This window comes from Seriola dumerili, unplaced genomic scaffold (assembly GCF_002260705.1).
Source record: "Seriola dumerili isolate Sdu_G_001 unplaced genomic scaffold, Sdu_1.0 BDQW01001124.1, whole genome shotgun sequence".
In the NCBI taxonomy this organism is placed as follows: Eukaryota; Metazoa; Chordata; class Actinopteri; order Carangiformes; family Carangidae; genus Seriola; species Seriola dumerili.
Window position 1 is genome coordinate 717,308 of NW_019175379.1, and position 27,665 is coordinate 744,972.

The 27,665-nt window shown below is 43.9% G+C and overlaps 3 protein-coding genes across 3 annotated transcripts in view; 1 reads left to right on the plus strand and 2 right to left on the minus strand.

Annotated features, from left to right (window-relative positions):
* Window positions 1-281: 281 nt before the first annotated feature.
* Window positions 282-2,467, minus strand: otud1 (OTU deubiquitinase 1). The gene has a single exon (XM_022767207.1). It carries the CDS (start codon window positions 2,242-2,244, stop codon window positions 874-876), a length of 1,371 nt encoding a protein of 456 aa, XP_022622928.1. The 5' UTR covers window positions 2,245-2,467; the 3' UTR covers window positions 282-873.
* Window positions 2,468-5,415: 2,948 nt separating this feature from the next.
* On the plus strand, window positions 5,416-9,880 carry LOC111237888 (homeobox protein AKR-like). Its single transcript, XM_022767189.1, has 3 exons — window positions 5,416-5,667; window positions 7,530-7,759; window positions 8,592-9,880. Exons 1-3 carry the CDS (start codon window positions 5,652-5,654, stop codon window positions 9,252-9,254), a joined length of 909 nt encoding a protein of 302 aa, XP_022622910.1. The 5' UTR covers window positions 5,416-5,651; the 3' UTR covers window positions 9,255-9,880.
* Window positions 9,881-14,459: 4,579 nt separating this feature from the next.
* dlgap1 (DLG associated protein 1) overlaps window positions 14,460-27,665 on the minus strand; it is a 40,902-nt gene continuing 27,696 nt past the window's right edge. The window contains exons 5-10 of the mRNA XM_022767231.1: window positions 21,829-22,214; window positions 21,665-21,744; window positions 17,404-17,819; window positions 16,023-16,114; window positions 15,228-15,380; window positions 14,460-14,675 (exon numbers count right to left, since the gene is read on the minus strand). Coding sequence (XP_022622952.1) covers window positions 14,460-14,675; window positions 15,228-15,380; window positions 16,023-16,114; window positions 17,404-17,819; window positions 21,665-21,744; window positions 21,829-22,214 — 1,343 coding nt within the window. The remainder of the gene's footprint in view (window positions 14,676-15,227; window positions 15,381-16,022; window positions 16,115-17,403; window positions 17,820-21,664; window positions 21,745-21,828; window positions 22,215-27,665) is intronic.

Consider the following 27,665-nt stretch of genomic DNA (forward strand, 5'->3'; position numbering starts at 1 on the left):
GGCTGCAGGCTCCAGGGTCACAGCATGTAATAAATTCCAAACATCACTTTTCACTTTAGGCCAGCAGGGGGTGGGGGATGAGTGCCGCACACATTACCTCATCCGGCCTGCTTTGATGCATTTTAATAGATGGATCCCATTACTGCTATGTACAAACTTGAGCCTGTGATAACATAGCTGAGATTATCATTGTGATACTGAATAACAATTCCTGTGGAATTGTAGGCAAGGGATATCAAAGCAAGCATTGAGCATGTAATCTAAATATGAAATCATTGCAAATCAGGTTTCTTCCAAACTTTATTTTGAAATATCATGTCAAATTCCCAAAAAGAACTGTAATAATAGAAAAACAAATCCTTTAATTGTTCTCACAGACACAAATCTAACTCTCTGAACTAGTCTGATAGGACTTTTGTGCAAAAGAGAGTAGCTAGACAGATATTAAACAATGTAGCTAAGTGACAAAATGCAAACCAAGTCTGTTGGCATTTGAAAATATTTGGAGATTGCATAAAAAGCATAGGCATGATAGAAAAATAACTGGTCTGCCAATAAAGGCAAATAAATACTATAGACTCAAAAGCACTTACATGTACAGTAACAGTATTAAAGTATTTCACTCATGTTAACATAACCCACACTATCAAGAAGAACAGGCTCACACACTTTCAAACACTTTCAGAGACAACTGCGACCAATTTTTCAATGTTTGCATATACAAAAACCCAAGTATGTGCACTGCACTTCCTTTCTCTCACAATATAAATCTTATAAAAATCATTTAAAGTATGCAGAAACCAAGCAGAGTCAAAAAACAGTTCTGCACTCTATTGTAACAGTGTGCGTCCTTTAACTCCCAACATATTTCTTTCATGCAGATCCATTTTGCTCAATGTACATTTTGGATAATGAGGCTGCCATTGATTTCGCCAGTTCCTCATCTCTTTTCCTCTGCATCTGTGAGTGCCTGCACCAGTCTTCATACTCTGGGTTGGGGAGACACCTGTCCAAGAGGACGTCGTAGTGACCGTTGCTGAGCCAACTCAGCCACACAGCAGGCTTGGAAGCATCCTCCTCCCCTAGATAGTGCACCATGGTGGAGACAGTGGGGCTCTCCAAGCTCCCCCCTGTTGTTAGGTGGATGTTGACATTCAGCATCTGGCTCATGGCAAGAAGCTCGGGGTAGCCGGCCCAGGCTCCATCCTGCGCTGCGTTGATCAGGAACTCTCCTACATCCCCTTCGATGATGGGGTTGAACTCATCCAAGTGGTCAGCGATGTGGTGCACCGTCTGCTCCCTGAGCTCCCCGTGCCTCGCCTGGTCCCCGTACGTGGCTTTGCACACCGCTCTGTACAGGCAGTTGCCATCTGGAATAATGTGGTACCTGAATTTATTCCTCTCCTGGAGGTACTTGTTTTGTTTCTCCACTTCAGCCAGATACCGGGTGACTTTATCGTTGATATCCCCTCTCTCTTGGCATCTCTGTGGAGGGCACTCCTGCAGAACACTGAGCTCAAAGGCCTTTCTCTCATCTGACGCTGGAGCAGCTTTTCCACTGCTTATATCACTAAAATCTTCCTTTATGAGGTCTCCAGGCTGAGCTGCCCTGGGGGTGACTGGCTCCACTTCATGTACTGAGGCCCATCCATTGCTTCTAAAGGGGGCATTAGTCACTGAAACCGCATCATCCTCACTTGAATTTCCCACCCACCTCTTGTATTCTTCTATTCTGGGTCCACAAACATTATTACTGGGGAAAAGCTGATCTTCAGCCAGCTCTGGGCAGTCAGGGAAAAGCTCATCTGTCCCATTTCTCAGATGATCTATGAAGTCAACTATCACATCAGAATCACAGTCATTACAGAGGATGCTTTCTCCATTATGCGAGTTAGGAGAGGGTGGTTTGGATTTGGACTCCCTCACGATATGGACAGGCACAGACCTCTCCACTCCATCCGGTCTGCGGATTAATATTTCAGCAGTCGACGTGAAGTAAATTGGCCTCATTGATGAAGCTTCGTAACATGAAAAGGCAGGCATGTTTGCGGAAGGAGCAGTCTCTCTCACCGGATCCCCGTTGGTCGTTGAAGTTGAAGTGTCCGGTTGAGTGAATCGCGGTTTATCGGGCTCAGAGGAACTTGAGGTTGTCCCGTTCAATCGTTCGGATCCGGTCGATAAAGTTATTGTAACTTTGCGCGACGACCTCGGGTAGTGTGTCAGCACACTGTTGTACAACTGCATTTTGAAAGAGTCCTTTATACTGAACGCTGCAGCCGGGCTGCTACGGAAAGATGACAACAACAGCTAAAAATACCCCGCATGTCATCAACAACAGCAAAGTTGTGGGGAACGTCTCCATGGTCCTGAGTCCTATTACCATTGACACAGAGACGAGTAGACTGTCCAGTTTAGCCTTCGTGCGTCATTTGCTGTTGGGGTGCCTCCCTAATTTTAGACTTCAAACTGTAACAAGACTCTGCCTGATTCAACAGTCAAGTCAGGCAGGATGAAGCCAAAGTCACTTCCTGTTATGTGCTTTCAAAATAAAACTCTTTTTAAAATAACATTTACTACAATTTCTTTTTTTTAAATACCATGTACGTCAGTGAAAATAATATTGGAATTTCTGATTAATTTAAGTTTTCCTTACATTTTAAACACATCACTGTAGTCTATGCTGTAAATTTGGGTCCAGCTCATAATATATGCCATGCAGGAAAGTCATGACATTTTACAGTCAAACCCCACTTGGAAGTTTTCATTGTTAGTCTATTACAATGATTAATTAAAGTGAATGTGGCTTAGTTTCACTGTGATCAATAGCAATAAATTCTTTAAAGTCAAAGTAAAAACCAAACTCAAGTGATCCAAATTAGTTACAAATATAGAACACTAAATATGTACTGATTTATATTTGTAATTAATTTGCATCGCTAAAGTTTGGATAAGTATTTATCTCCATTAGTAGGACAGATAACATATGTCATCACAGCCAACTGCATTTAGAAGTCACATAATTAGTTAAATAGAAATCTTGAGGTTCAGCGTTCATAGCCTGATAAAAAGTGACAATTACCTAGGCCTATTTTATTTCGACAGCAAAATCTCCTTTTTTTCCGGTATCATTCTTGCTGTCTGTAAACTACTTGATGCAGCTCTCCCTTTTCACGTCCTCACTTATGCGCTGTTTGGCCACAAGTCGTCAAATGTACAGGATTTGATGTGTTACAGCCAAATCACTTCTGTGATATGGTATCAAACAGTTGCGCGTCGAAGCAGGCGAATAACCTATTTTATATGCTTCTGGCAAACGTTTTACTCCTTATATTTCCTGAACAATTAAGTGCGACTAAAGTTATTTTCATCATAAGGAAATGAAAACAGCCACCAAACAGTCAATGTGAACAATGGTGGAAGTATTAAGCAAAGGAATATGCACATTTCTCCGCTGAATGCCCTTATAACGTAAAAAAAAATGAACCAAATAAAAGCACTCAACATTGGCAAAAACGTTTGATTGAACTTGTTCAGTTATTATTTTGAATTTTGTAAAATAAATAAACAATTTTCCACCAGTATTTCAAGACGCCTACCAAATAAAAAATGCACTACTACGGCCACAAGCACTGGAATTAGGCTTACTAATATCAAAAATACTAAAACTATTGTTATTATTATTATTATTATTATTATTATTATTATTATTATTATGTAACACATAGTAGCCTATATAAAAACGGAACAGGCTGATATTAACTTGGTGGCAACAGAAGGGTGCTGCTGCATTCTTAACTTGCTCCTACCTCTATTTTTAACACATTGTGTGACTGTTTCAGCTTGTCCGGTGTGAAACAGCCACACTACTTGTCTTTGCTAAGAATGGGAGCGCTCAATATAGACATTACCTCAGAGGAGTCCATTACAACTGCAGCTGTAAAGTAAACATGATGAAAAATCTAAAATAGTATTAACTTATACTTATGGTATGTAGTGGGCTGCCAGTTTGAATTTCTAATGATTTTGGCACTCTCCTCCAGGAAAATATTAGCCTGCAACATGGGACCTTTAGGTGATGTTTGTAAATAATACTCCTGTGACAATTTATCATGAGATATTTTCCTTGAGAGAAGGCTAACTACAGTTCAGCATCAGACAAAAGGTTAAAAGAGCAGTGAGAGAGAAAAAAAACACATTATTTTTTCTATTTCTCTTGAGCCCGTGTCACATTGCAGCACAACAACCACCAGAGGGAATCCTACGACCTCATGTTTGACATATGTTGCATTCACGTACAGTACCATATGTACACACACGGAGGCGACATTTAGCTTCAGAGAGAGAAATAAACGCCTCTCTGGAACAAATGCATTCAAGAAAAAAAAGACGTTGCTACAGCAGCTGTCGCAAGGTTGTGCACGGCATACAAATGAAGGCATTGATCGTTTCCTTCGTCCTACTGTTGTCTTTAGTAACCTGAACTGGTGCACTAACCTGCAGCTTGTGCAAGGTTGGCTCAACATCCCCCTGTTGCACCAACGTGTATACTGTATATTTTCCTCATTTCCTCGTTCGAGAAATGAGAGCAATAGTCCTTTACATAATGATGACACTGAAAAGGAAATGACATATTTACCACAACAAAAACAAGATTCAGACGACAGGGCTGCAACAGAATGAGCTACTGATTTGACAACGTGGGAGGGGAAAAGGTGCAGTAGTATAAACAGCATTTGCAGGTATAGTCACCACAATATGGGTCCCTTATTGTTAGACAATACTGTAGTGATATGAATTTTAGAAAGCACAATAGGACCACAGAGGTTACTGTTAAAAAAGCACACACACATACATTTGGAGCATTAAGAAAGGGCTATTAAATACCACACAATTATGCACGATGCTACATAAAAGTGAAACCTAAGGAGATAGAACAACAAAGAGCGATAAGGTAACCGAACTTATTTCTGAATACCACACAGACACACCATAAGTCACAATCAGCAACAACAACAAAAAAAGTATTGCGGGTAGAAATAATGTATGATGATTTGTCATTGTGGTTATTATTTGTGGAGGATGTATAACCACGAGGTCCGCAGTGCTCGACACCAGCCTGTTGTTGTTGTCATTCTGACTGCCCGCCTAAATCTACGCCTTCCTGCGGAGCATAATTTAATATAGCTACCAAATGTTGGTGTTTGTTTGGTTTTTGTTAAAAGGGGGTCTGCAGCAGATAAAGCTTAGCGACACTGAATCCATGTCAGTGGAACAAGCCATGCTGATGTCAGAGATTTTTCCTCTGCCCTCAACGGTGGGAGGATCTCTGTGCGTTGAGTCACGCAGCTGTCAAAGATAGCTGTCACCCAGTTTCAGGATCAAACACAGTCAATGAGAAAAGGGCTTTGAGTCGAAGGGACGCAGAGATCTCAGGTAACCCCCCCCCCCCCAAGACTCCAAACAAGGACGACCAGAAGAGAGAAATAAAACCAAAAAAGGAGAAAAGAAACGAGTTTTGATGAATAAGGATTTTTCAAATATTCGGATACACACTGGGGATATCTGGAGGAAAGAAGAAAAACACTGCACTTACACACAAGACAATTTTCTTCTGCGCTTGACGAGGAAAAAGTGGGCATTTTCGGACGGATATGAAGACGAAAAAGGGTAGGTTGGATGCTTTTGAGACAAAATATGTCAAAATTAGTTTAGGTAAGCAGAGACAACGTATACAACGAGTATTAGAGCGATTTCCCTCATATGCAAACCATGCAGTCTATTGTTTCCTTTCCAGACATGACAGGGGGCTTTTTCTGCCATGTGCTGGCGCGATGTCAAAAGTCGATATAGCTAGCTTTGACTATCATTTGTGGTTTTTCATGATAGGTTTTATTCAAGTTTTGACACCATAACACACGACTGTGTAGCCATGTGTTGTTTTTCTTGTCACGGTGTAATTAGGCTAACTTTAAAGCTCACATAAAAACGTCAAAATTGAATCAAACGACGCTTCCAGTGGGTTTGAAAAGAAGCTAATTTAAGTGACGAAAGCTACATTTGTATCGAAGTTTGAGAAAAGCGACGAAACAAGTAAAAGTTTGGCGACTATTGTGAGTTGGAGAGTTTGAAATGCTACATTTTTACGGCGTGCAAGCTTTAAAAATCGACATGTTGTATCTTCATAACCGTCTACCTCGGACAGAAACACCGTAAGCACCTTTAAAGAGTATCTAAATCCAAATGTAGGCTAATGTTCATCCTGACCTCATTGTGGGAAGTTGCTGTTGCCTTGTTACATTCATGGACCTCGTGGTGCAGCGCGCACACACACAATAGAAAAGCCTTACAAGTTGTATAAACTTACAAAACCAGTGTCTTCATGGGGTTAAAACACTTTTTCTGGCCACTCTGTTGAACAGTGACATTTCGGAGGGACTGAAGTTAATGGCGAAGTCGCAGTTTGCGTGTAGAAACTTTTGAATTGCATACAAAGAACCACGCAGCCCCGGATTCTTTTGTTTAGTCTGGAGACGCTGATTTGCAACAGGTCTCCCCTCCCCCTTCTCCTCTATCCAGCCTACGTAATTACCTCATCCTGTTGGCCGCTCAGACTTGGGAACTTTCTTATTCCTTTCCCATTAGTTTGCCCCAGGGCAGACTGCATAGGGTTGTGCATTAAATATTCCCAGATTTTTGTTTCTGCATTATCTTAATGGCGCCTGGGCTGCCTGCATAATACCCTGCTGGTATTCATGTGTGAAGAAAAAAAAGTGACCTACCATCACATGAGCAACTGTAAAAATCAGTTTCTTTATTCTCCAGAGGAAGCTCAAATATCCATGTGTGGTGTCACTTAAACCATACTGTCTATGACATTTAATATCATAATCAGCTGCAAACACACTAATGGCAGACAGAAATCTCATCAAAGTACAGTTTATAAGCTGGGTTATTTTCCCTGGGCAACAGTCTTGACATTAAGAGAATTTCAAAGGCCCAAATCCTGTTTGATCAAGATTGACTTTGATTAGACTGAAAAAGCTGTATTAAAAAAGATAGCAACTCTGTAATCCTTGTAAACACTCGGCTTCTGTTCTTCAAAACAAAACCTCCCTTTATACAGTGATTGTTCTTGTGGTCAGCCTGGTCTACTCTACTTATCCAAGCATGTAAGGTGTGCTCTCAGTCTGTGCAGCAGACCTGGCTTGTATTTGTCTAGGCAGGTTTTATAACTGACACAGCATCAGACCAGCCTTTGTGACGTCGCCCCCTCCATCCCTCCCTCGCTCCCTCCTCCCCCTCCTCCTCACTCCCTCCCTCTCTCGCTCCTTATATGAATCACATGGCTGAACTTGACAGCTTGCTTCTGACACATCAGCTGCCTGCCAGACAGCTTGCGTTTGGTAAACGGCTGCGGCAGAGTGCCTGGGTGACTGACAGCAGGGTGGCTGGCATAAGATGATAACATATTCTTCTTTGTCCTGTTCTCATACGCTCTCTTTTTCTCTCACTTGTGCTTGCTTGCGCAGGTTTGATGATGCTGTCGGGGAGTGAGACGGATGATGAGGACAGCGTGGACGCCCCCCTGGATCTGTCGTCCAGCACGGGGAGCAACGGGAAGAGGAAACGGCGGGGGAATCTGCCCAAAGAGTCAGTTCAGATCCTCAGGGACTGGTTGTACGAGCACCGTTACAACGCTTACCCCTCTGAACAGGAGAAAGCCCTCCTGTCCAAGCAGACTCAGCTCTCCACACTGCAGGTATGGACGCAGATATGACAGAAACGATAAGAGTACTTAAGCCTTCACTAGCAGTAAATCCTTATAGTGTAAATAGACCACTGTAAAAAGTCAAGAGGAAGCAAGTGTCAGCTTGACTGAGTCATTTCCTGTCTAGATGGCAAACAAAACATGACACACAAACAGTGAATTGAAGGTCATCCAAACCAGCTTGATGTTGCAACATTAAAGTCTATGAGACAACGTGAGTAAACTCACTCCCTGTGTGCTGTGGGCTTGGCTGAGGCACTCGAACAGGAATTTCCCTCCCTCCAGCCCCTTTCCATCCCAGCTGTCTGGGAACAATGCAGAGTCATTTACATAGTTGGAGCTACAAGGCTCCCAGAGCCAGTTACGACTAGCCTGGAGAACTGAGGGAAAAAAGAAGAAAGATGACCATGATTACTGCTGTGACAAAAGAGATTAGTTTCTATTGAAAACAATTTTAAATACAAGATTAAGAAGTCCAACCTAGGCTTTTGGATGAAAGTTAATGTTTAGTTTCTCATAGTTTGAGCTGTGATCATTAGTACAAATCTTAGAAGTCTGGTTTTTCATTTATGCACTGCTGAAATGATAAACAGGAAATGTTAATGGTGTGAAATACTGTACATTGTCTGTGGTGTGAAATCTCATCGTGTGATGGGTGGTGTTTACCCTTTCATCGTGATCCCTCTATTGAAAACACAGGTGCAAGCTGCACCTGGGGACAAGGGTACCAGCAGATTTTCCCTTTAAATTGCAAGGCAGAACATAAGTGAGCCATGTGATGCGGCTTTCTCACAGCACGGATTTTTGTTGTTGTCCTTTCCAGGTGTGCAACTGGTTCATTAATGCAAGGCGGCGACTTCTCCCAGAGATGCTGAGGAAAGATGGCAAAGATCCCAACCAGTTTACCATATCGAGGAAAGGTAGCAAGGCTGGCGACAGCTTCTCTGACAGCTCCCAGTCCCCGAAACACAGCAGTCCTGCAGCCGGTACAGAGGAGAGCTACGACAAACGTGTTCTCCACCCCTCCAGCTTCGAACCTGCCATGCCTGGTGTCCTGAGGAAGGCAGTGTCCCCCTCCATACCCTCTCCGACCTCCACGTCCCCCTCTCCAGGGCTCATTCCCACCCGCCCCTCTGTCATCTGTCACACCACTGTCACCGCAGCAATGCAGGCCAGCCCGACAGCCTCCCACCCTTCTGTGCCAGGAATGAACTGCGACAGGGCAGCTGAGCTGTTGCAGTCTGCACAGGCGCTGCTCAGGTGCCAGGAAGAAGGGCCAGGCATCCAGCCGCTCCCCACCACTACCACCATCCTCGGCAGCACCAGCATGGAGGGCAACCTGAGCCCCCGCAGCGGGCTGTTCAACACCCCTCCCCCCACCCCTCCAGACCTCACACAAGACTTCAGCGGCTTTCAGCTCCTGGTGGATGTGGCCCTCAAACGGGCTGCAGAGATGGAGCTGCAAGCCAAACAGCTGGTCTCCTAAAGGGAGTAAGTGACAGAAGAAGAAAAGGAGGCAATAGAGACTGACTTTGTGTCTCAACTATGGAACTCCTCTGAGTTCAGTGACTTGTCTGCACGCAACAGAGAACAAATCCACATGAAAGCCTGATCATTTCTATTTTTGGTATACCAATCAAATTGATGAGGATGTTTTTTTTATTGAAAAAAAAAAACTATTGAGGTGCCTTGGCTGTAAGTTTATTCATTTCATATACATGCTTATGTATCTACATGTGTATCTTATTTGCACACAGGGACCAAAAATGTTATCAGAGAAATGCTGCCTGTCTAATGTCTTTCCATTATACTGTATATCATTTTAGAGAACGGAGCAAAAGCTAGAATCAGCCCTCCTTCACAGACCAGTCAGACAGATTGGTTGCATTCACACACGTTTACTGTTTTACATTTCAGAGATCAGTTCATAATTGGTCTGCCTCGTTTGCACACTAAAGGCAGAGGAAGGTCATCTCAGTGTCTTAAACATACTTTGCTCTTGGCATCTATGACAAACTTATTCACTACTGTAGTAAATGTTATGTGTTTTCATGAGTATGAGTATAGTTTTGATTTTGTAATTTACTTTTACTTTTAGGTATTTTAAAAGAAAAAAACTTCTATGCTTTTTTTTTTTTTTTTTTTTACTCTTCTCCCACCAAGGGATATTTCAGATGACCAATGTAGCAGGTTCTTAGTCTGAGCCTTCATCCCATCACTCAGCGATAACGACGGCCAGTGGACTGGAAAATTAAACACTACAGATGTCTTTTCTGCATTTGCTGTTTTACGACCTGACAAAGACAGCATTTTTTGAAATCACCAAAAAAACATTTTCATGTATAATAGGACCATGTGTATAGTTAATGTGACATGATGCCCAATGATGTGATTTCTTTTCATACTGTGCAATGTTTGTGGCAAATAGGGGTCACATGGGATTCAAATAAAGTTTTGTTTTTCTACATCTAAGAATCAATCGTTTTTATTTTCCCTCATGCGGATCACTCAGATGACTTCAATCTAACAAGCATTTACATAGACTGTATTTTCATAAATCCCATCAAACTTTGTTGCAGATTACTGATTTATCCCGTAAGGATCAGAAGAGTGAATTGAGTCAGAATGTTCAGTAAATAAAGGGCGCGAGTACGGGAGGACAGAAATAGGTTGGCGTTCATGTCTTTCCACAGGCTACCGTTAGGCATTCAGAAACATTCCTGTGTGTGTAAGAGAGGTTTACAACAGCTCCTGCCAATTAGCATAATCCTGCATAAATTAACACGGGCAAACAGCAGACGTCAACAGTTTCTTGCCAACAGGGTTTTATGTGTGTCTGCGTCTCAATAGAGTCAATGTAAGGCAGCTTGCAAGTGAGTATGCTGCCTCGTTCAAGGCTAGGCGGACAGCTGTTCCCTTCTGGTCCTGCTACAATCCTAAAGCTTCTCTATTGGTCTCAATAGGATTTGTTGTCTGTATTTACTGAGGCAGCCACCCTTTTATTTATTACATGTTCTCTATAGTTCAAAACAAACTATTTTTCTGACTTAAAAGGAATAAAATCTTTTCTTTAAATTAAAATTAAAAAATTATTACAATTAATATGTGTACAAATGGGAGCAGAGGTGGAATGTAACTGAGTATTTTTATTTCATGCCACTTATACTTCTACTCTGATACATTTCAGGGGAAAAAAAATTACATTTCACTCCAGTACATTTATTTCACAGCTATATATATATATATATATATAAACATCAGCTGCAGCAATAAAATGCTACTTGAACATAAAGCACGTGTAATACTAAATGTATAACACAGGGATATATTTTGTAAATTTTGCTGTCATATTTTTCATTGAGTGATGTTTGTAAAGCAACTTTTACTTCTACTGCAGTATATCTACATTGTGGTATGGCTCCAAGAGAAAGGTCGTGAATGCTTCTTCTACCACAGGTTAGGACAGTTGCTTATCAAAAAGGTGATATCCATCGTCTGTGGCTGGAGCGTTGCCCCTGAAGGCTTGCCCCTGCAGGCTTGCCCCTGCAGACCGTTAACAAATGTTCAGAATGCATTTTGAGTTTTCCACCTTTTGTCAGATGTTGCCTGTGAAAAGTGACAGCTCTGGTGGTGGAGGTTGGGTCCAGTCAGGAGGATGTAATCACTAATAAGGGTTTAAACAGACCTCCTGGCGCACAGCGGGCAGTTGTGGCCCACCATGGTAGGCCATGTGAAGGGTACACTGACCCAGGGACCCAGGGCCAGGCCTTATACAAAGCTGAAACCTACCTCTGCAACCCCCTCTTTCACCCCCCACCCACCCCTGAACTCTGGCCACTGAGGTCAGCATGCCTCCCCTCAGCATGACTGATGTGTGAATGACAAATCACCAGAAGCTGCACGTACAGGAGCGTCGAGGCCGAGCCAAGGCCAGAAATGCTGTCTAATTATGGGGACCCGCCCCTGCGGAAGGGAAATGCCCTAAAAACACACCATGCTGGCCTTGTAATCTGTTTAATTACATTCCGATTGAAAACACATGTGGAGACAAGAAAGAAATGAACACAACAAGATTATGGCAATGATATTTTTTTTAATGCTGATAAGAGCTCATACACGTGCCATAACATCAACAGTGTAATAACATTAATTACAAAATGTATATCTGCTTAATATGTTATTTGATCAGGTTTTTTAAGCTTACATTTACATAGGGAAACATTCATTTATGTACAAATGTTTATTCGAATGTTTTTCTCTTAATATAACTACATCACAAGCTTCAGAATTGCCAGGATCGCTGGAGTGTCTTTTGAGTTTAGCAATTTACCACAATCCAACATTCTGGTTTCTAACTCCCTGCTATACCAGGAGTATTATATTGATATGTTAATATAATAAACATAAATAAGAAGTCAATCATTTGACAGACAGTTTAATTCAAATACAAGTTCCAAAGTAAAAAAAAATCTAAAATTAGCTTCATCTACATAAAATGGCATTAAGTTTGAACTATTGTTACTTTTATGCACCTTCTCTAAAATTTATATCGACCAACGAAAGGAAATACAAATCATACTGTACGGTTTACTTCATCACTTGAGTTCCTTCACAAACAAATGCCTCTCAATGAAATCTTCAGGTAGCGTTCAATAGGGACAAATAGCAGGAATATAGCTTTACCTATTGTTGTCCAGTGGCACAAAAGTGTCAGATCAATAAAAAGAATTGGACTAACACACCCTATTCTGTAATCTAAACAAGTATGTGATGGTAAACCGGCTCAGGATTGTCTCCATAGTCAAGCAGCAGACAGAAAATACCTTGTTTCACTGAAGTAAGTAGGGCTGAGATGTCCAACAGGAACATCATTCAAAAGATGGCATGGACACTAGTTCCTTTATTTAAGAACATGGCCTATCTTGGTGACTGGGGTTATATACAGTAAGAGACAAAGCCATGGGTCGCATACAGTCACATGAAGTCAGTCACACTCACTCTCTCCCTCCCTCAGTCACACACACACACGCACACGCACACACACAGACACACTTCTTCCCCTGAGACTGCTGTTGTGCTCAACTATCATATTAGAAATTAAGGCTGATCACTGAAACAGAAAAGACAAAAAAAGGGTGCCTGTCATGCTAAACAAACATAAAACATAAACACAGTATAAGGGCCTTGTTGTCAGTGCATAATAATAATCACAATGTCAATAAACAGTCATTGTTCTTCTAATCAATAAATTAAACATGAATACAAAATATTAGAAATTGGATTTTTTTTGTATGACCTTCAAATAATTGCTTCATTTGGAGGCAGAGATAGTGCACACACAGTGAGGAGAAAATAGTCCCTTTTCAGTCCATTAGTCTCAATACTGTCAATAAACCTCTCTTGTCTAAAAATGACATAATAAAATAGAGTACAACTACCAGTATTGTACCAAATATCAGTATTTTAGCTTAGTCTGTAACACCGAAGAGCTTGAATGCAACATGAGAAAGGATTAAACCTGTTAAAAAAAAAAAAAAAGACAAAAGTATCGGTTACCTTGTGTCAGCATGCATGTCATGTTATTATATGTCCTTTATACAAACACGTTTTGCTCAGTTTCAAATGAGACAAAATGGGTGGTGTGTTTACAGGTTGTTGATAATGCTACCTTAATAATCAGTTACAACTGGGACCGTCCCGCCCCAGAAAAATAGGAAGCACTTCTTGAAATGAACATCTGAATCAAAACACACACGCACACACATAGACGCACACGAGCGCGCACACACACCCACGCACACATGCACACACACACACTTACTCTCACTCACACACACAGATTAGGTTTGTGGCATTTTAAAACAGCGACTCTTTCAGTGAAAGGTAGTCTCATAATTCGCTCCTGGCACAAAAGCCACTTTGCCTCACATGGAGGAGCAAAATCTGACTTGACTCTTGACCTTTCCTCCTGCCACTGAAAAGACCTATTTGCAGACAGATGGCAAAATGTGTCACTAACTGACACTATAATTTCCCTGTCTACTTTTTATAACATTCGGTTCTAATGTTCAACCTCTTTTTATTTTAGAATTAGATCATGGGATTTTGGTAAAAATATAAAAGTAACATCAACGTAATCAATTTATCAAATATGATTTAATAGGTCTGATCTCCGTTTGATTTGATGTATTTGATCTGATCTGCTCAGAGTACATCTCTCATAAGTTTGTGTGTATTTGCATGTATATACAAACACACACTCCACATGCCCATGCATGCTCCCTCCAAGTTTTCCTGTAATTCTCAGCTCCTGAAACGCATTAACGTGAAGCATTACAGCTGTGCTACACCAGGCTTACTTTTGTAATATCAGGTCACTTAAAAAAGGGATTTATAAGAGACTTCTTTGGGAGTGAAGGGGGCGGGTGGTGATACGGAGGAAAAAGGGAGTGCTACATCAAAGCTGGGAAAAGGAAATGAGGAAAGGGGGGCAGATAAATAAATAAATAAATACTGTAAATGTACATTTCTTGTTCAAACAACCTCCATCGTGACTGACCCCACAGTGATCTGAGAAGTCTGCAAAACATATGATTATGTAATGTTAGCACCTTGGCTGTACCATTCAGTGCTATTGTGTGTATGGGGATGGTGTATTGGGCATGTGTGTAGGTACATATATTTGTGTGTTTCATAGTCTGGTCTGAGCCTCGGGGATATAGATCTCGATACTGTCTGCGCTCTCAGTAGCAGAGCTCTGCCGAACCGACGCGGCACGTTTGGCAGCTAGCAGGCGTTTGCGAGCCTCCAGACGCTGGCGCTCAGAGCTCTCCAGCGAGCGGTCCCTAGCCAGGGGAGGGTGGCCCTTCTGGGGCTTCTTTGGCACAGGAGGAGGCATCCTTCTCTCCTGGACAGGAATGATAGATAGTCTTAATGACAGACCACTGAGTCCTCATGGCAAGCTGCAGCTAAACACCAGTAAGGAGCAACACAATGGCAGCCAGTTTGCATAGGGGTTAGAAAGAGCACTGTAGCTGCTGCCAGCGTAATGTCAGAGCATGCAATTGTGAATGAGGTTATGGTTCACAGTGGCAGCCATTTGTGTGGGGTAAGAGAGCACGGTGGTGGCCATTGCGTGAGGTAAAAGTGACCATTGGAGATGAACAGGCCCCAACGGTGCATGGCAGGTAGAGAAGCTTCTCAAAAGCAGCTCACTGTCGGCAACAAGACAGAACAAAACACACAAATACAAGTGGTGACGTCAGGCAGGCAACATGACAGTACACAACACATATCTGCATGCTACAACAAAGCTTAACTGTGAATTCAAAGTAAACAGTAATGACAGCAGATAGCATGCAGGTTAGTAAGGCAACCCAAAACAAAACTGAGGCTAGGTGAATTTCATCATTTGAAATGCAGTTGATTGAATGTGATATTTGCGTATGTGTGTCTGCACCTGAATTTCTGGGGGAGTCAGAGGTTTCCAGTTGTTGGCTTTGAGTTGGTGGAGTTCATCAAACTTCAGGCTAATGTTCTCGATTGACAGCTGGAGCATGTCCCAGAAACCTGCCAGGTCCTGGGAGATGGGCCGTGGGTGTGCATTTGGGTTCTAATACACAAAAATTGCAGACATACACACATGTACACACACACACACACACACACACACACACACACACACACACACACGCACAAAAACATTTTGTTTATATACACTCATCACACATTTTTTGGAAAGATGCTGTTGCTGTCTGATGAATCACAGGATTGACTTTCAAGAAAGTTAAATGCGCATTGAGGCGCAAGTTATTTGGAATTCAAATGAGAGATTTTCTTTTTATAAATCAGGCACCATACTCCAAATATGTGGAAGTACTCTGCTTGTCTCTAGAATACGGCTTTGATTACATTCACTATGGCAGGTCTTATTGTTTTATAATGGATAAATTATGCAACACACGTACTTGCAATATTTTGACATGCAAATGGAAAAATAAAGGTAAATATCTGCACGAGAAAACACAAACAAAGAAGCTTTAGGCTTAAAAATCCCCGTCTGTCAGGCTCTCGCTTTCACACTGCAAGATCTTTTTTTGTATGTGAAAGACAGTAGGGGTGTGCAAAACCACACTCCACACTAGATGCATAGTAAATGAGCGCTGGCCTGTCCTGTCAGGATGATTTGTGCAGGATGATGTAAGTGTGTGTGAGGGGGGCTGGGGGAGCATGCAGAGGATGAGGTGACACATACCAGATTCTCCTCACACAGCTCCCGGAACTGCTGGAACTTCTGGGACATCAGCAGCTGGGCACTCCCCACTGCACTGCGGATCTTCCCCATGACTGCAGAAAGACACAGACACATGTGCGCACACACACACACACACACACACACACACACACACACACACACACACACACACCACAATGCAATTACTCACGGAACCGCATACTGCAGGCATGTTGCACCGCTAACAGAGAGGGTGCATTAGTAATGCAACACATAAGGATGTGCAGAAACCTCTTCTACCTGCATCTGAGGAACAGAAATCATTTAGGGAAGTGAAATAATTACTGAAGAGCACTGAAATTCAAAATTCAAAGCTATAATTTCCAAAAAGAGAATCTTGAACACACAATCCAAAAAAACACATTTACAGCACAGTTCTTCAAATCAAGCATATGGTCCTAAAACAGATTTTAAGAATGTAATGTTTTATTTCTCTCACAATGCCAGTTTGCCAGACTGATATGTGAAATAAACAAGGCTGTGCTGTATAACGGGACTCCACTGGCCAGTCATATTGACTCACATATCCCTATGGAGAGGAACTGCCACTGCATACATTACTCGACATGAAGAGAATGGGATCAGAAACTGAGAGGGGGAGTAATGAATCTGCACTACAGACACAACCCCTTCAGGATGTGCGTGTGCGTGTGTGTGTGTGTGTGTGTGTATGTATATGTATGTATGTATGTGTGTGTGTGTGTGCGCACATGGTGGCGTGGGAGCTGGGAAAACATAACCTTGAGACAGCCTCCCTGTTCTGCACGTTCTGTGAGAGAATCTCTTGCCTGGAACCATAACAACACACTAGCTGCATAAGCAATGACATTTTCTGTAAGACATGAAATCAGCTGCGCAGTAAGGACAGGTAGAAATACAGTGCCTACTGCCTGAGGCTTGTTTGCTCCATCTGATATGTGCATGTGAATAAAACATATTTAGACGTGCACATACAGACATGTACTGCTGTGTGTGTGTGTGTGTGTGTGTGTGTGTGTGTTACGTCAAGATCAAATAGTTGCCTGGAAGGGGCACTGACAGAAACCCCTTCACTGTGTTTGTGTGAAAGATCATTATACAGTGTATCTAGAGGACAGATGTGTGGCTGGGGCCAGCAGCAGCCTATTGATAAGTATGCACGGTATGTCTGTGGAGGCCAGAGGGCCTGAGACAGGAACAAGCAGCTATTGTGGTCCAATACCATGAATACCAGCACCCTCCAAATCAGAGGAGAGGAGAGGAGAGGAGAGGAGAGGAAAAATAGACCTAATATCAGTCTTATATAATATAATTTATATCTTGGCTTCATATCTTGACATTTAAAACCAATGATTCAACTCACTCTCATCAGGCAGCTCATTCTCCATCTCATCTTGCTCCATCTGCCTACACCACCCCTCCATGCGCTCCGTCTCGGCCTGCAGCAACTTGAGGAACCAGCGGCCGTCACGGGGGCACACCGATCGGCCGACAGCCTCCGAACCCTCCGCCTCTGGCTCGGCCACGCTGTCCATCCAGGGGTCCGGAGGGGGCAGGATAGACGGGTCGAACCCCACCTCCCCGTAGTCATCCCCGGCACATGCATGGTAGTGGTTCCCCGAGCCTTGGATGCTGACGGTGGAGGTGGCAGCGTCCCGGGAGTGCTGGCGCGGCATGGTGGCGCAGTGACGCGGCGGCAGCTCTGGGACATCTGTGGGGTCGTCGAGGTCAGCCTGCACAGCCGTGGTTACGCTGTTGGAGCGGGTCATCCTGCGGTAACTAGAAGAGGAAGCAAGAATAAAGTTAGGTGGTGAACAAAAAGGTATTGTTCATTTTTTTTTTCATCTGGTATGAATCTGATTTTATGCAATGATTGAATACACACACTCGTATCGTATAGTAATACCACACAGTGCCTTCCTTTTTGCAGTAATTATGATAATATTGTTTACACACAGTTCTTGGAGGTGCTCCCAGTATGGAAAATTGAAATGATCACAGTGATCTCGTCACTGATAGTGATGAATAGCTTTTGTAGTGTGGAACATCTTTTGTGTGTTTGTGTGTGTGTGTCTGTGTGTGTGTGTGTGTGTGTGTGTTTTGTCACCTGCCTCATTCAGAAGCAACAGAGTGTGCAATCGTCTGTAAAACCACTAGCTCTGCTTTGGGGGCTGATGAACATACATAAATAGTGCAAGCACACAAACACACACTCATACACAAACACACACACCTGGGACCCTTCCCTACAGCTGGGTGTGCCATGTCGTTTTTGGCTCAGAGGTTTTGTGGCACTGTTGGGGCAGCCTCTGCCAAGTCCCTCCACACTGTGTGTGCAGGAGCGGACCCACATACACACACATGTGCAAAGATTAAATCAACACACACACATACACACACTTGGCTACGTTCTATAGAGCAGCTCACCATCCCAGTAATGAATGGGACGCCAAAGGGATGCGGGTGTTTTGGGGGTGTGTGTGCGTGTGCGTGTGTGTGTGTGTGTGTGTGTGGGGGGGTGCTGGCCAGAGAGCTGCGCAGCGATTGGACAAACCTGCGGTCTAATCACTGCCAGATTACAACTCAAAGTGGTACAACACTCCAAGCACATCATTTATTAACAACTACAAAAATGTACCAGGGCGCAGCTCACTGAGCCACTCGAAAAAAAATTACTGATACACTTTGTAGTGTACACAAGAGCTTGCTAGAGTCAGGAAGTCCAAAGATAAACAGATAATATAAAAGCAGAATAGTTTACATCTGAGCTCAACACATAAGTTCTCATGCAAACGTTTCAAGTCTGGTATACCAAGCATGCCATATCCTATTATTGAGCATGTCTGGGTTCAAATATTTGTTAGTCAGTTGTCAATATGCTGCAAATTAGTAAGAAGTAACAACTTTTCCAAGCCAGAAACAAGACTGAATTGCTACTCTATTAGCTGTACTCCTATTCAAACATGCCGACAATCCTCTCGCACCTGAACCTCAGCTTGACCTGCCTGCAGCATGACACACACAAATGATCACAGCTCCATCACGTCTGCTTCAGCCCATCTCCGGACGCACACTCCTCCTCGGTGCTCCCCATTCATCTCTACCTCCCCTTTTTTCTCATTCATCTCTCCTCTTCCGTGAACACGAAAAGAGAGGGAGCAGGAACAAGGGAGTGGCTTCGGGGGAGATCAAACAGAGTGTGTATATGCTTTACCAGCAGCCTGCGAGTGTGTGAGTGTGTGTGAAGAGCAGTTAAAGAGTAACTCCTCCGAGCAGGTGTTCAGTTCTAATGACCTCAGCCTGCTTTCTATCAGCCTGCTAACAACTTCCTGCAGGGGCAGAGACGGGCAAGGCCAAACACAGCCCAGACAGAAAGACAGACATATCAATAAGCAGGAGGCAAAAGAACAAGGAAGGGCATTTCAACAGGGAAGTCAATGTGAGGGGGGAAAACTAAGAAATATGAGGAAGGTATCTGGTCGGTGGGAAAAGGAGCAAGTAAAAATGCAGAAAGTCCATGTTCTCATTTCATTCGTGTGGTGAACATGACGGAAAGTTGTAAAAAAAAAAAAAAAAGAAAAGGGGGGGGTGTCTTGCATTCCATAAGCTACAGATTTCAGAAGGCCTCTTTACCTCCAGGCTTTTATTACTTTTCCTCTCATCTGCAGAAAGCATGACTCAAATCAAAACCATGAGGAAATATCGAGGCATCGATAAACAAAAGCAGCCTGATGTCTTATTTGGATGTAGATGGAAGCTCAAAACAAGGTGAGGAATGTTAAATGACAGAAAACACAGCACTACACAGCCACTCGTGCTGCTACGCACCACACATACACATTTAAAAGTTGCCCGTGCACCCGAGCCTTCCCGTTTGTTTGCCAGTAATGACAAACCTTCAGTCAGTTGGGAGAAAAACAAAAAGACAGGGAGGTCTAGCTGTCATTTAAGTTGATTTTTCAAGACGGTTGTGCATATGGTTTAGTCACTACAGGACAATGAGCAATGCCCCACTTCTCCTGTGACTGCAAAGCCATCTGGTGACCACCAACCCCAGGCCCTAAAAAACAGAATCTGTCAATCCATCCAACATTTAGAGATCACATTTTAAAATGTTTTTTTTGTGCTTACATACTTGCTGTTTTCCTAATTTTATACGTGCACTATTATATAAAAAATACATTAAATCAGTATAATTTAATTTGACATGTATTAAAAGCTCAACTCATATAGATCTGTACGGTCCTGCAGAAAGAAGTCTGTGTAAAGACAGGCATGCTTTTTGTTGTTTTCATCTCTTTTACTCCCCCTCAGTTAATCCGAGTTCAAACAGCAAGGTGAGGTTATGACCGGAGACTGCTGCATATAAACACACAGATTCTCACACACACACACACACACACAGACACAAATAAGGCAGGTTGAGCACTGAAGCAAGGCCGTAGGAGTTTGGCACTCTCACTTGTCTGGAAATCTAATGTAGGGCCAGCATGCCCAGACCTCCCAGGTACACACACACACACACACACACACACACACACACACACACACACACACACACACACACACACACACACACACACACACACACACACACACACACACACACAGTGCATGCCAACAGGTAAAAAAAAAAAAAAAAATTAAACATGCACCAACAAAAATACCGTCCCACCTATTCCAAACATTAACCAGAGAAATGCAGAGGCTGCAGTGCTGCATAACATCCCAGCCTCAGCAGACTAGAGGGTGTCTGGATGAGTTAATATTTGGCTTGGCAACTACAGGAACTCGGAGCTTAGTCAGTCAGCTGAGACCTCCCCTTTCAGAAAGTCCATCACATTTCCTGACACTGCGTGAGTGTGTGTTTTAAAGTTCTGGACTCAGCCCTCTCTGTGACCTTTGATTAAAGGTGATGTCTCTTTGAATTCCTGAAGCATGCCTCGGCTGCGGTGTGAAAACCAGTGCCGTGGCTAAATTTGTCAACTTCCTTCACCAAACAGAAGGTCATTGTTTTGACAGGGTGAACGAAAGCAGACAAAGAAGCTATAAATGCCTGCGTGTCCCAGCAGAGGCCTTGATAAGTGTGGCGCAATGTGAGCTAATGAAACAGCGTGCACACTAGGCAGCTTCTTCTCAAACTGGGCACATGTTGCAGAATGAGAGGCTATAGCTGACAGCACAGCAGTCTCTCAGTGCTCAGAACTAAACAAACCCAATAAAACTCCCTCCCCTTCTCTCTCTCTCTCTCTCCCTCTCCCTCCCACACATACACAAACACACACAACCTCAAAGTAGCCTGAATCACAATGACTGCAGCAACAGATGGCTGTCAACTCACCCCCTCCACCTTCCCAGTCCCCTGTACCACATCCTCTGGCCCAGCTGTCACTTGGGGCCCCTGGCTGAGGGGGCTCTGACGCCAACCTCCCCTGAACTGGGGACAGCTGCTGCGGGAAGCCAGTGCAGGGGGGCGAAAGCTTGCACTGCACACTACAAACCTCTCTCTGTGTCCATAAGTCCTCTCCCTGTCCATGCTATCTCTGCCTCATTCCTCCCATCAGACTTATCCAGTTTCATTTTTACAACCTCCTACCACTCCTCTCTTTCCTCTCACTACTCACCATCGCTCATCCTCCACCTGAATTCCTATCGACTGGAATTTAGACTGCTCCTCTGTGGGCCCTCCTTCCTCTGGGTCCACCTAAGAGGAGGGGAGAAACTGTCAGAAAGCATGCCAGGGTTTTATTTTAGAACATCCACAGGAACCACGGGTGCACCCACAGACCTGGATCCCTATGGAGAGGCACTTGCGGAGCGCTTCCCTCTGCGCCTTGCTGTCTGCAGAGACGTGCGCGACGGCGGAGGTGGTGGCGGTGGCAGTGATGGTGATGGTGCTGTTTGTGACATGCTGGCTGGCCGGGCCGTGCACCTGAGCGTTAGCCGCCTCGATGGCTGCCGTCAGGGCCTTCATGCTGTCGATGCTCTCCGTGGAGTTGGACAGGCCCGGCTGGGAGCTGATGCCCGTCCGTTGGCCCGAGCCCCCGTCCATATAGGCGTCCTGGGCAGACTCTGTGCTGCTTTGGGCTGTGATGGATATGAAGGGTTTGGATGGGGTGGTGCGTGGTGGGACAGGGGGAGGTGTCTTCTTGTAGGTGGTGATGCATGATGACACTGCAGTGGAGGAAGAGAGAAAGAGAGATAAATAAGTAAAAAAAAAAAAAAAAATCTCAATCTATTAATTAAAAAGGTAAGTTGAAACTTTAGAGAAGCATTTCACCAATTTTACACATGAAGTTCAGTTTACTCAAAATGAGGAGGACTACATCGCCTGTGAAAACTGTTACGTGATGTCCTTTGCAGCTTTGGAGGGAGCTTGCAAAACTCGGAGAATGTCATCGGGGTTATTTTGCCTTTGGCTCGAAATTTTTCAATGAAAATGCTGCATAACAAGCTTGGGGATGTAGAGTTTGACAGACGCACGTGTTTAACAAGCAGGGAGGGGGTCGAATGAAAGGTACAACCCAGTTGCTTTATGTAGGACGTGTTTTTGCATACTAAGGCCTGAATGTCAAGATACAACTGGGTTGATGCAGCTGCAAATAATTACAGTCAAGCCAAGAAAAAGTAAACATGAAGAAGATCATAAGTACAAACGTAAAATAAGCAGAAACAGCAGAAATGTCTAAGTCGAAATTTGTGAATGAAAGTATGGAAACAGCATATATTTCTATGCTGTATAACATACAGCATAGAAATATATGATGTCACCACATGACTCTGGTGACAGCTGACACCCTGACAGTTTACACAGAGGTCTTAGGCCCCTGTGTTGGAGTCAAAATGGACAGTAGATTAGGGCCAACTTTAACGAATCAGAGCTTCGTCCAGTAATAGGATTATGTCAGCCACTTGACCCACTGATCTAGATGGTTAAGCCCTCTACGCACTTACTGTACACATCGAGAGGAATTTGACTTTGCCAAATATAGCCCTTGCTGTTGTTTACATGCGTAGTCGCATAGTTGTAATTTAAATGATATTTACAGTAAAGTGCAGACGTTTAATGATATTGTAGCTGGAGCGCTCAGTACAGTCTAAAGGCTTTGTGTTAAATCCAAGCAAATGGATGATACTTAAAAAAAAAAAAAAAGCATCATAGTGCTGCTCGGTAACACTCTCCCTCTTTCTGTCTGCGCTCTCTCCCTCTCAGGTTACAGCTACAGGTTCTGCACAGACAATGGAGCCTCTCACACAAACTGAGTCTGTGAGTCTGTAACATACCAACAGACAGAAAAAAATAAAAAGCATAGCCCGTCTAAAGAAAGACAACATCAGCCACGTCCTAACTACATTATGCCTTGGAATCTCCTTCCTGGCCTGGCGCTATCATCAAAACTAGGTCGCCCTCACTGTGCTGTGCAGCAAAACTAGGACAGCGGGTTTCCTGGATCCCTTTAATCCCTTCAAAAGACAAACATCCTACCGTGGCGGGATCGCTGCTCAGTGTGCAGCAGACAACTGTTGCCGGCCACACCCAGCATGAGCAGCCATGTCTAAAACTATTAGAGCGGGATGTTGTTTGCTTTGTGTCTTGCCATCTCACTGACAGCTACAGAGAGGCCCGAACACATTGGAGGTGAACAGAGGGCTGACTTCATCCTCTTGGTTTGTCAGAGTCATCCGCCCGTCCTCCCACCTCGCTCCTGCCTCGCCCGCAGTGATTGGATGATCCCCGTCGAGATTTCAGTCAGGTTTTGACAGGCTGGAAAGTCCTCGGATGGGATGAGTGCTGCGTTGAGATGAGATCACAGCTGCTAATATGAGTGTCTTTGATGGTGGCGTACCAAACCACAAGAAAGACAAAAGAAGTGACTTACTGTGTTTTCCTCCGCAGCTAAATGTCATGTGCGTTTCTTTTGAGATATACTGCATATGTAGGAATTACTGCCAAAGCCATCTCACGGGGAATTATCTGAGCATGCCACGATATGCACCAGTGTCTCGACTTTTCACAGATGTCTAGTGAATATGAGCGACATCCAGGGCTAATCTTCAGAAAGGTCACTAAGTACAGACCCACAAGAGAACAAAAAAAAACACACACAGTGAACACACACGCACTCACACAGAGGGAGAGGGTGAGGTCTTGCCCCTATCAGCCGTGGAGGTTCAAAGGATAGAATGTCAGCCCCCTTTCAGAGCTTCTATCCCCTGAAGTCATCTAAAAGTCACATTTGTGTGTACGTGCGTGTGCGCTTCTTGCTGTGTTGTGTGGGTACGTGCTCCTCTTCGTTCGCTCGATAAAGCGCCGTATGAAACAGGAGACAACGCGCCGCGTCCCACCTAGCTGTCACTGCGAGAGCCAGACACGCCAGAGAATGACAGGGGTCTTGAATGCCGAGACAGGTTGAGTAAACACACTCAGGAGTCAGAACAAGCCCACGCACACACACGAGCCTGCAGAGGCATAAAAATAACACTGACACAACCCAGCTTAACGTTTCAACCTCTCCACATCAAGGGAGACCACAGACTTCCTGCCACTGATATACTCTCCGTCCATAGGGAGTTGTTGTCAAAAATGACCTGCCCCATGCCAATGACTGCTATGCGAGGGTGTAAAGACGTCATCAGACTTTCAGCTAAAATGAATGGATTAAAGTCCCTTTGTTAGAAAAACTCTGAATTTTCTAACTCTTGTCTGTCTGACAATAGCGAAAGGAAAAGCATCTGAGCGAAACTACGGTCCCGATAAGATGAGGGCCAAGTTTCCAGTTTTCACAGAAATGATAAGAAAATAGTTTGATCCTCCTGCAGCCATGAAAGCATTAGACAACGCCGCTGCCCCCGGACCTCCCACACACACAGACAGTCAAGGACGGAGTGAAGTAGGAATGTGACGCAGGATTCCATCAGACCCCTAAGAAGGAATGTGGAAAACTCTCTTCACCAGCCACAGATAAACACTGACGACCACACAAAAAAAAAAAAAAGTTTCTCTCTTACTTTATAATATCAGGTTTATGCAGCTTTGATCACAGAATAGGAGAGGCAACACTCATATTCTCTTTTGTGCAACAAAGAAACCTGGGAGTAACTTCCTCACTTAATGGGAGTGGGGTTGTGGAATTTCATCTCCCTTCCCTCAGAGGTAGGTGCAGCCTGCTGAGAGTATTGTCATCGCAAAGAAGAGGAGAGTTTGTGAATGACAAAACTCTAGTGGTTCTCTGCCAAATCCCTCTTTTGACAAATGCTTCAAAAGTCCCATGCCGACAAGTTGGTGTGAATAGCAGTTCGTCTTGGCAGAGCACACCCCCCTTGATAATATCAAAGAAAGCCCTCTTCCCTCCTCTGAGGCAAAGCAAAGTCTCCATTCATTTCTCCAGCATTCAGAACAAAAACAGACTTGCTTAGCCATCTATTTTTTTGGCTCTGCTGATCACTGTGTCCCATTTGTGTGTCTGCATAGGTGTATGCTGTTTCCTTTATTTAACCACTGTGTTCATGTTACTGGACAGATTGAAGGCAGGCGGCTGCCTTGTAATCTCCAATCTGTGTATCTGTGTGATAGGCCACTTCAAAGAGCAGACGGTTTGGTCTAAGAGGCTAGCTAACAGGAACGAGCTCCCCCGCGCGGGGGCCAAGGGCAAATCCACCACCATCCAAACAAATACAAAGGCCAGGAAAGGGGGCGGTCGGTATGGGGGAACATTGACAGCTGAGCCCAGCTGCGCTGTGTTTGGGATGAGGGTCTGCCAGAGGGGAGAGGGCAGAGAATAGTGAACAGAGAAGAAGAGCTGAACAAGTCTGAGGAGGAGGAGGAGGGACGAGGGTAAATCAGAGTTACTGCCTGGCTCCGTCTGCCCACTCTCTGTCCATTTGTCCGTCTCTCTCTCTCTCTATCACACACACACACAAGCACAGAGAACCAGCTGGAGTCCTTTGTGATTGCATCACCATGGCGACACATAGCAACATGAAGTTTGCTGGGAGGCTTGGCGTTTTACCAGCAGCAAGCAGGGGGGAGCTTCTGTTGGCCATTTGTTTACCTTGACAGGGTACACTGCAGCTGCACTGACACTCACCTAAACACCAGCCAACAAGAAAACACAGCAGGAATAATAGGTCGCAGCATAACTGAATCAAACAAACAACAGGCTCTCTGCATAGACAAAAGAAGTGAATGGTTGCAAATGCATATCTAATAATGTTTCTAGCCCTGAAGCGGCAGCTTTGTGCGGGTGAATGCTGAACTCTACCAACCAGTTTGTCTTGGATCCTTGTCAAAAGGCTTGTCACTGGATTTCTGGGACAGGGTCATTAGATGACAATAACCTGAAAGTTTTACACCGTGTGACACATGGTGTGCACTGCTCTTGTGAACAACAATGCAAAAATATAAGACACGTCCTAAACGACTTAACATGGCCTCCAGTTAGACTAATCTAAGTCACTGTAAAAAAGAATTACAAAAAGCCTTGAGTTTCAAAATGTTTTGATGTGTTAAAATAAGCTAAGATAGTTTGTTGCTCATCACTTATCACTGTTGATCAGCTAATGTTGCAGAGACACAACAAACCCTGCATACACCACACACAATAGTGCTTTAATAGACCTCTGACAGCCCTCTGAGTCACCTGAAAGTCTCACTGAGACCCTCATGTCAGTCTGCGACTCTCGACCGCCAGAGGTCAGAGGTCACCAGAGAGGGTTTCTGCTTTCCAGATGCCTGAACTCTCTCAGACACAATAGCTCACTGTGTGCGCCTGCGTGTGTAAATGTGAACAAGAGTGGCAGTCTGTGAGTGGCTTTTAAAGAGGTATATTTAGCATGTGTGAGTGCTTTTTGGTGAGGGAGTTTTCAGTGCAAATGGTGCCAGAGTTGTAAACATCCTGCACTAACTGCTGCATTTAAATTGATTTCTTGTCATAAGTTAAACATAAGCATGCATATCAGTACAAAACATTTGTTAAATATGCCTCCGGTGTCCTCAGGCCAACAGTGCTATCAACAAAGCTGTGTGCTCAGTGTGCCCCTTTTGACAGAAACCCGTGTCAACAGTGGGTAACTGCTCTGGCAGGCCTGCGTCTCCTGAATCACTAGATAAGAGTGTGTTTACAACTGTCAGCCGCCGCTAAATCTGGCAGGCAGCTGCTCCCTGTTAGGCAATAGATTCACTTCACTTAACCCACTTCCCTGTGTTCCAAGTTCAAATAGAGAGCCCGGTTACCTGCATTCCTCTTTTATGGCCCAACGCTCTCCTCCTTCTGTCAGTCAGTGACAGGCAGGGAGAGACATGCTGAGAGCTACAAAATGAAAGGGGCGGGGGAAATAAAAATTGAAAGTTCAAAACATTCTTTTTAGTGCTCACATTAGCGTCAATACTCCCTCTGCCTTGGACATGTAGTGTTCTGAGGTTTACCTATGGGAGGGTGGGGTGACATCACTCTGAAATATGCAACTGATTGTTTTATATTCCTCTAAAATATTAAAATAACTAACATTTATTTTAACACCAGTGTAATTGCTATCATCAACAGTGTAAATACCAGTTAGATGACATGTATTGCAGGTACAATTATCCAGGATTCGGTATAAATATGTAATCCCAAAGTTCCCCTC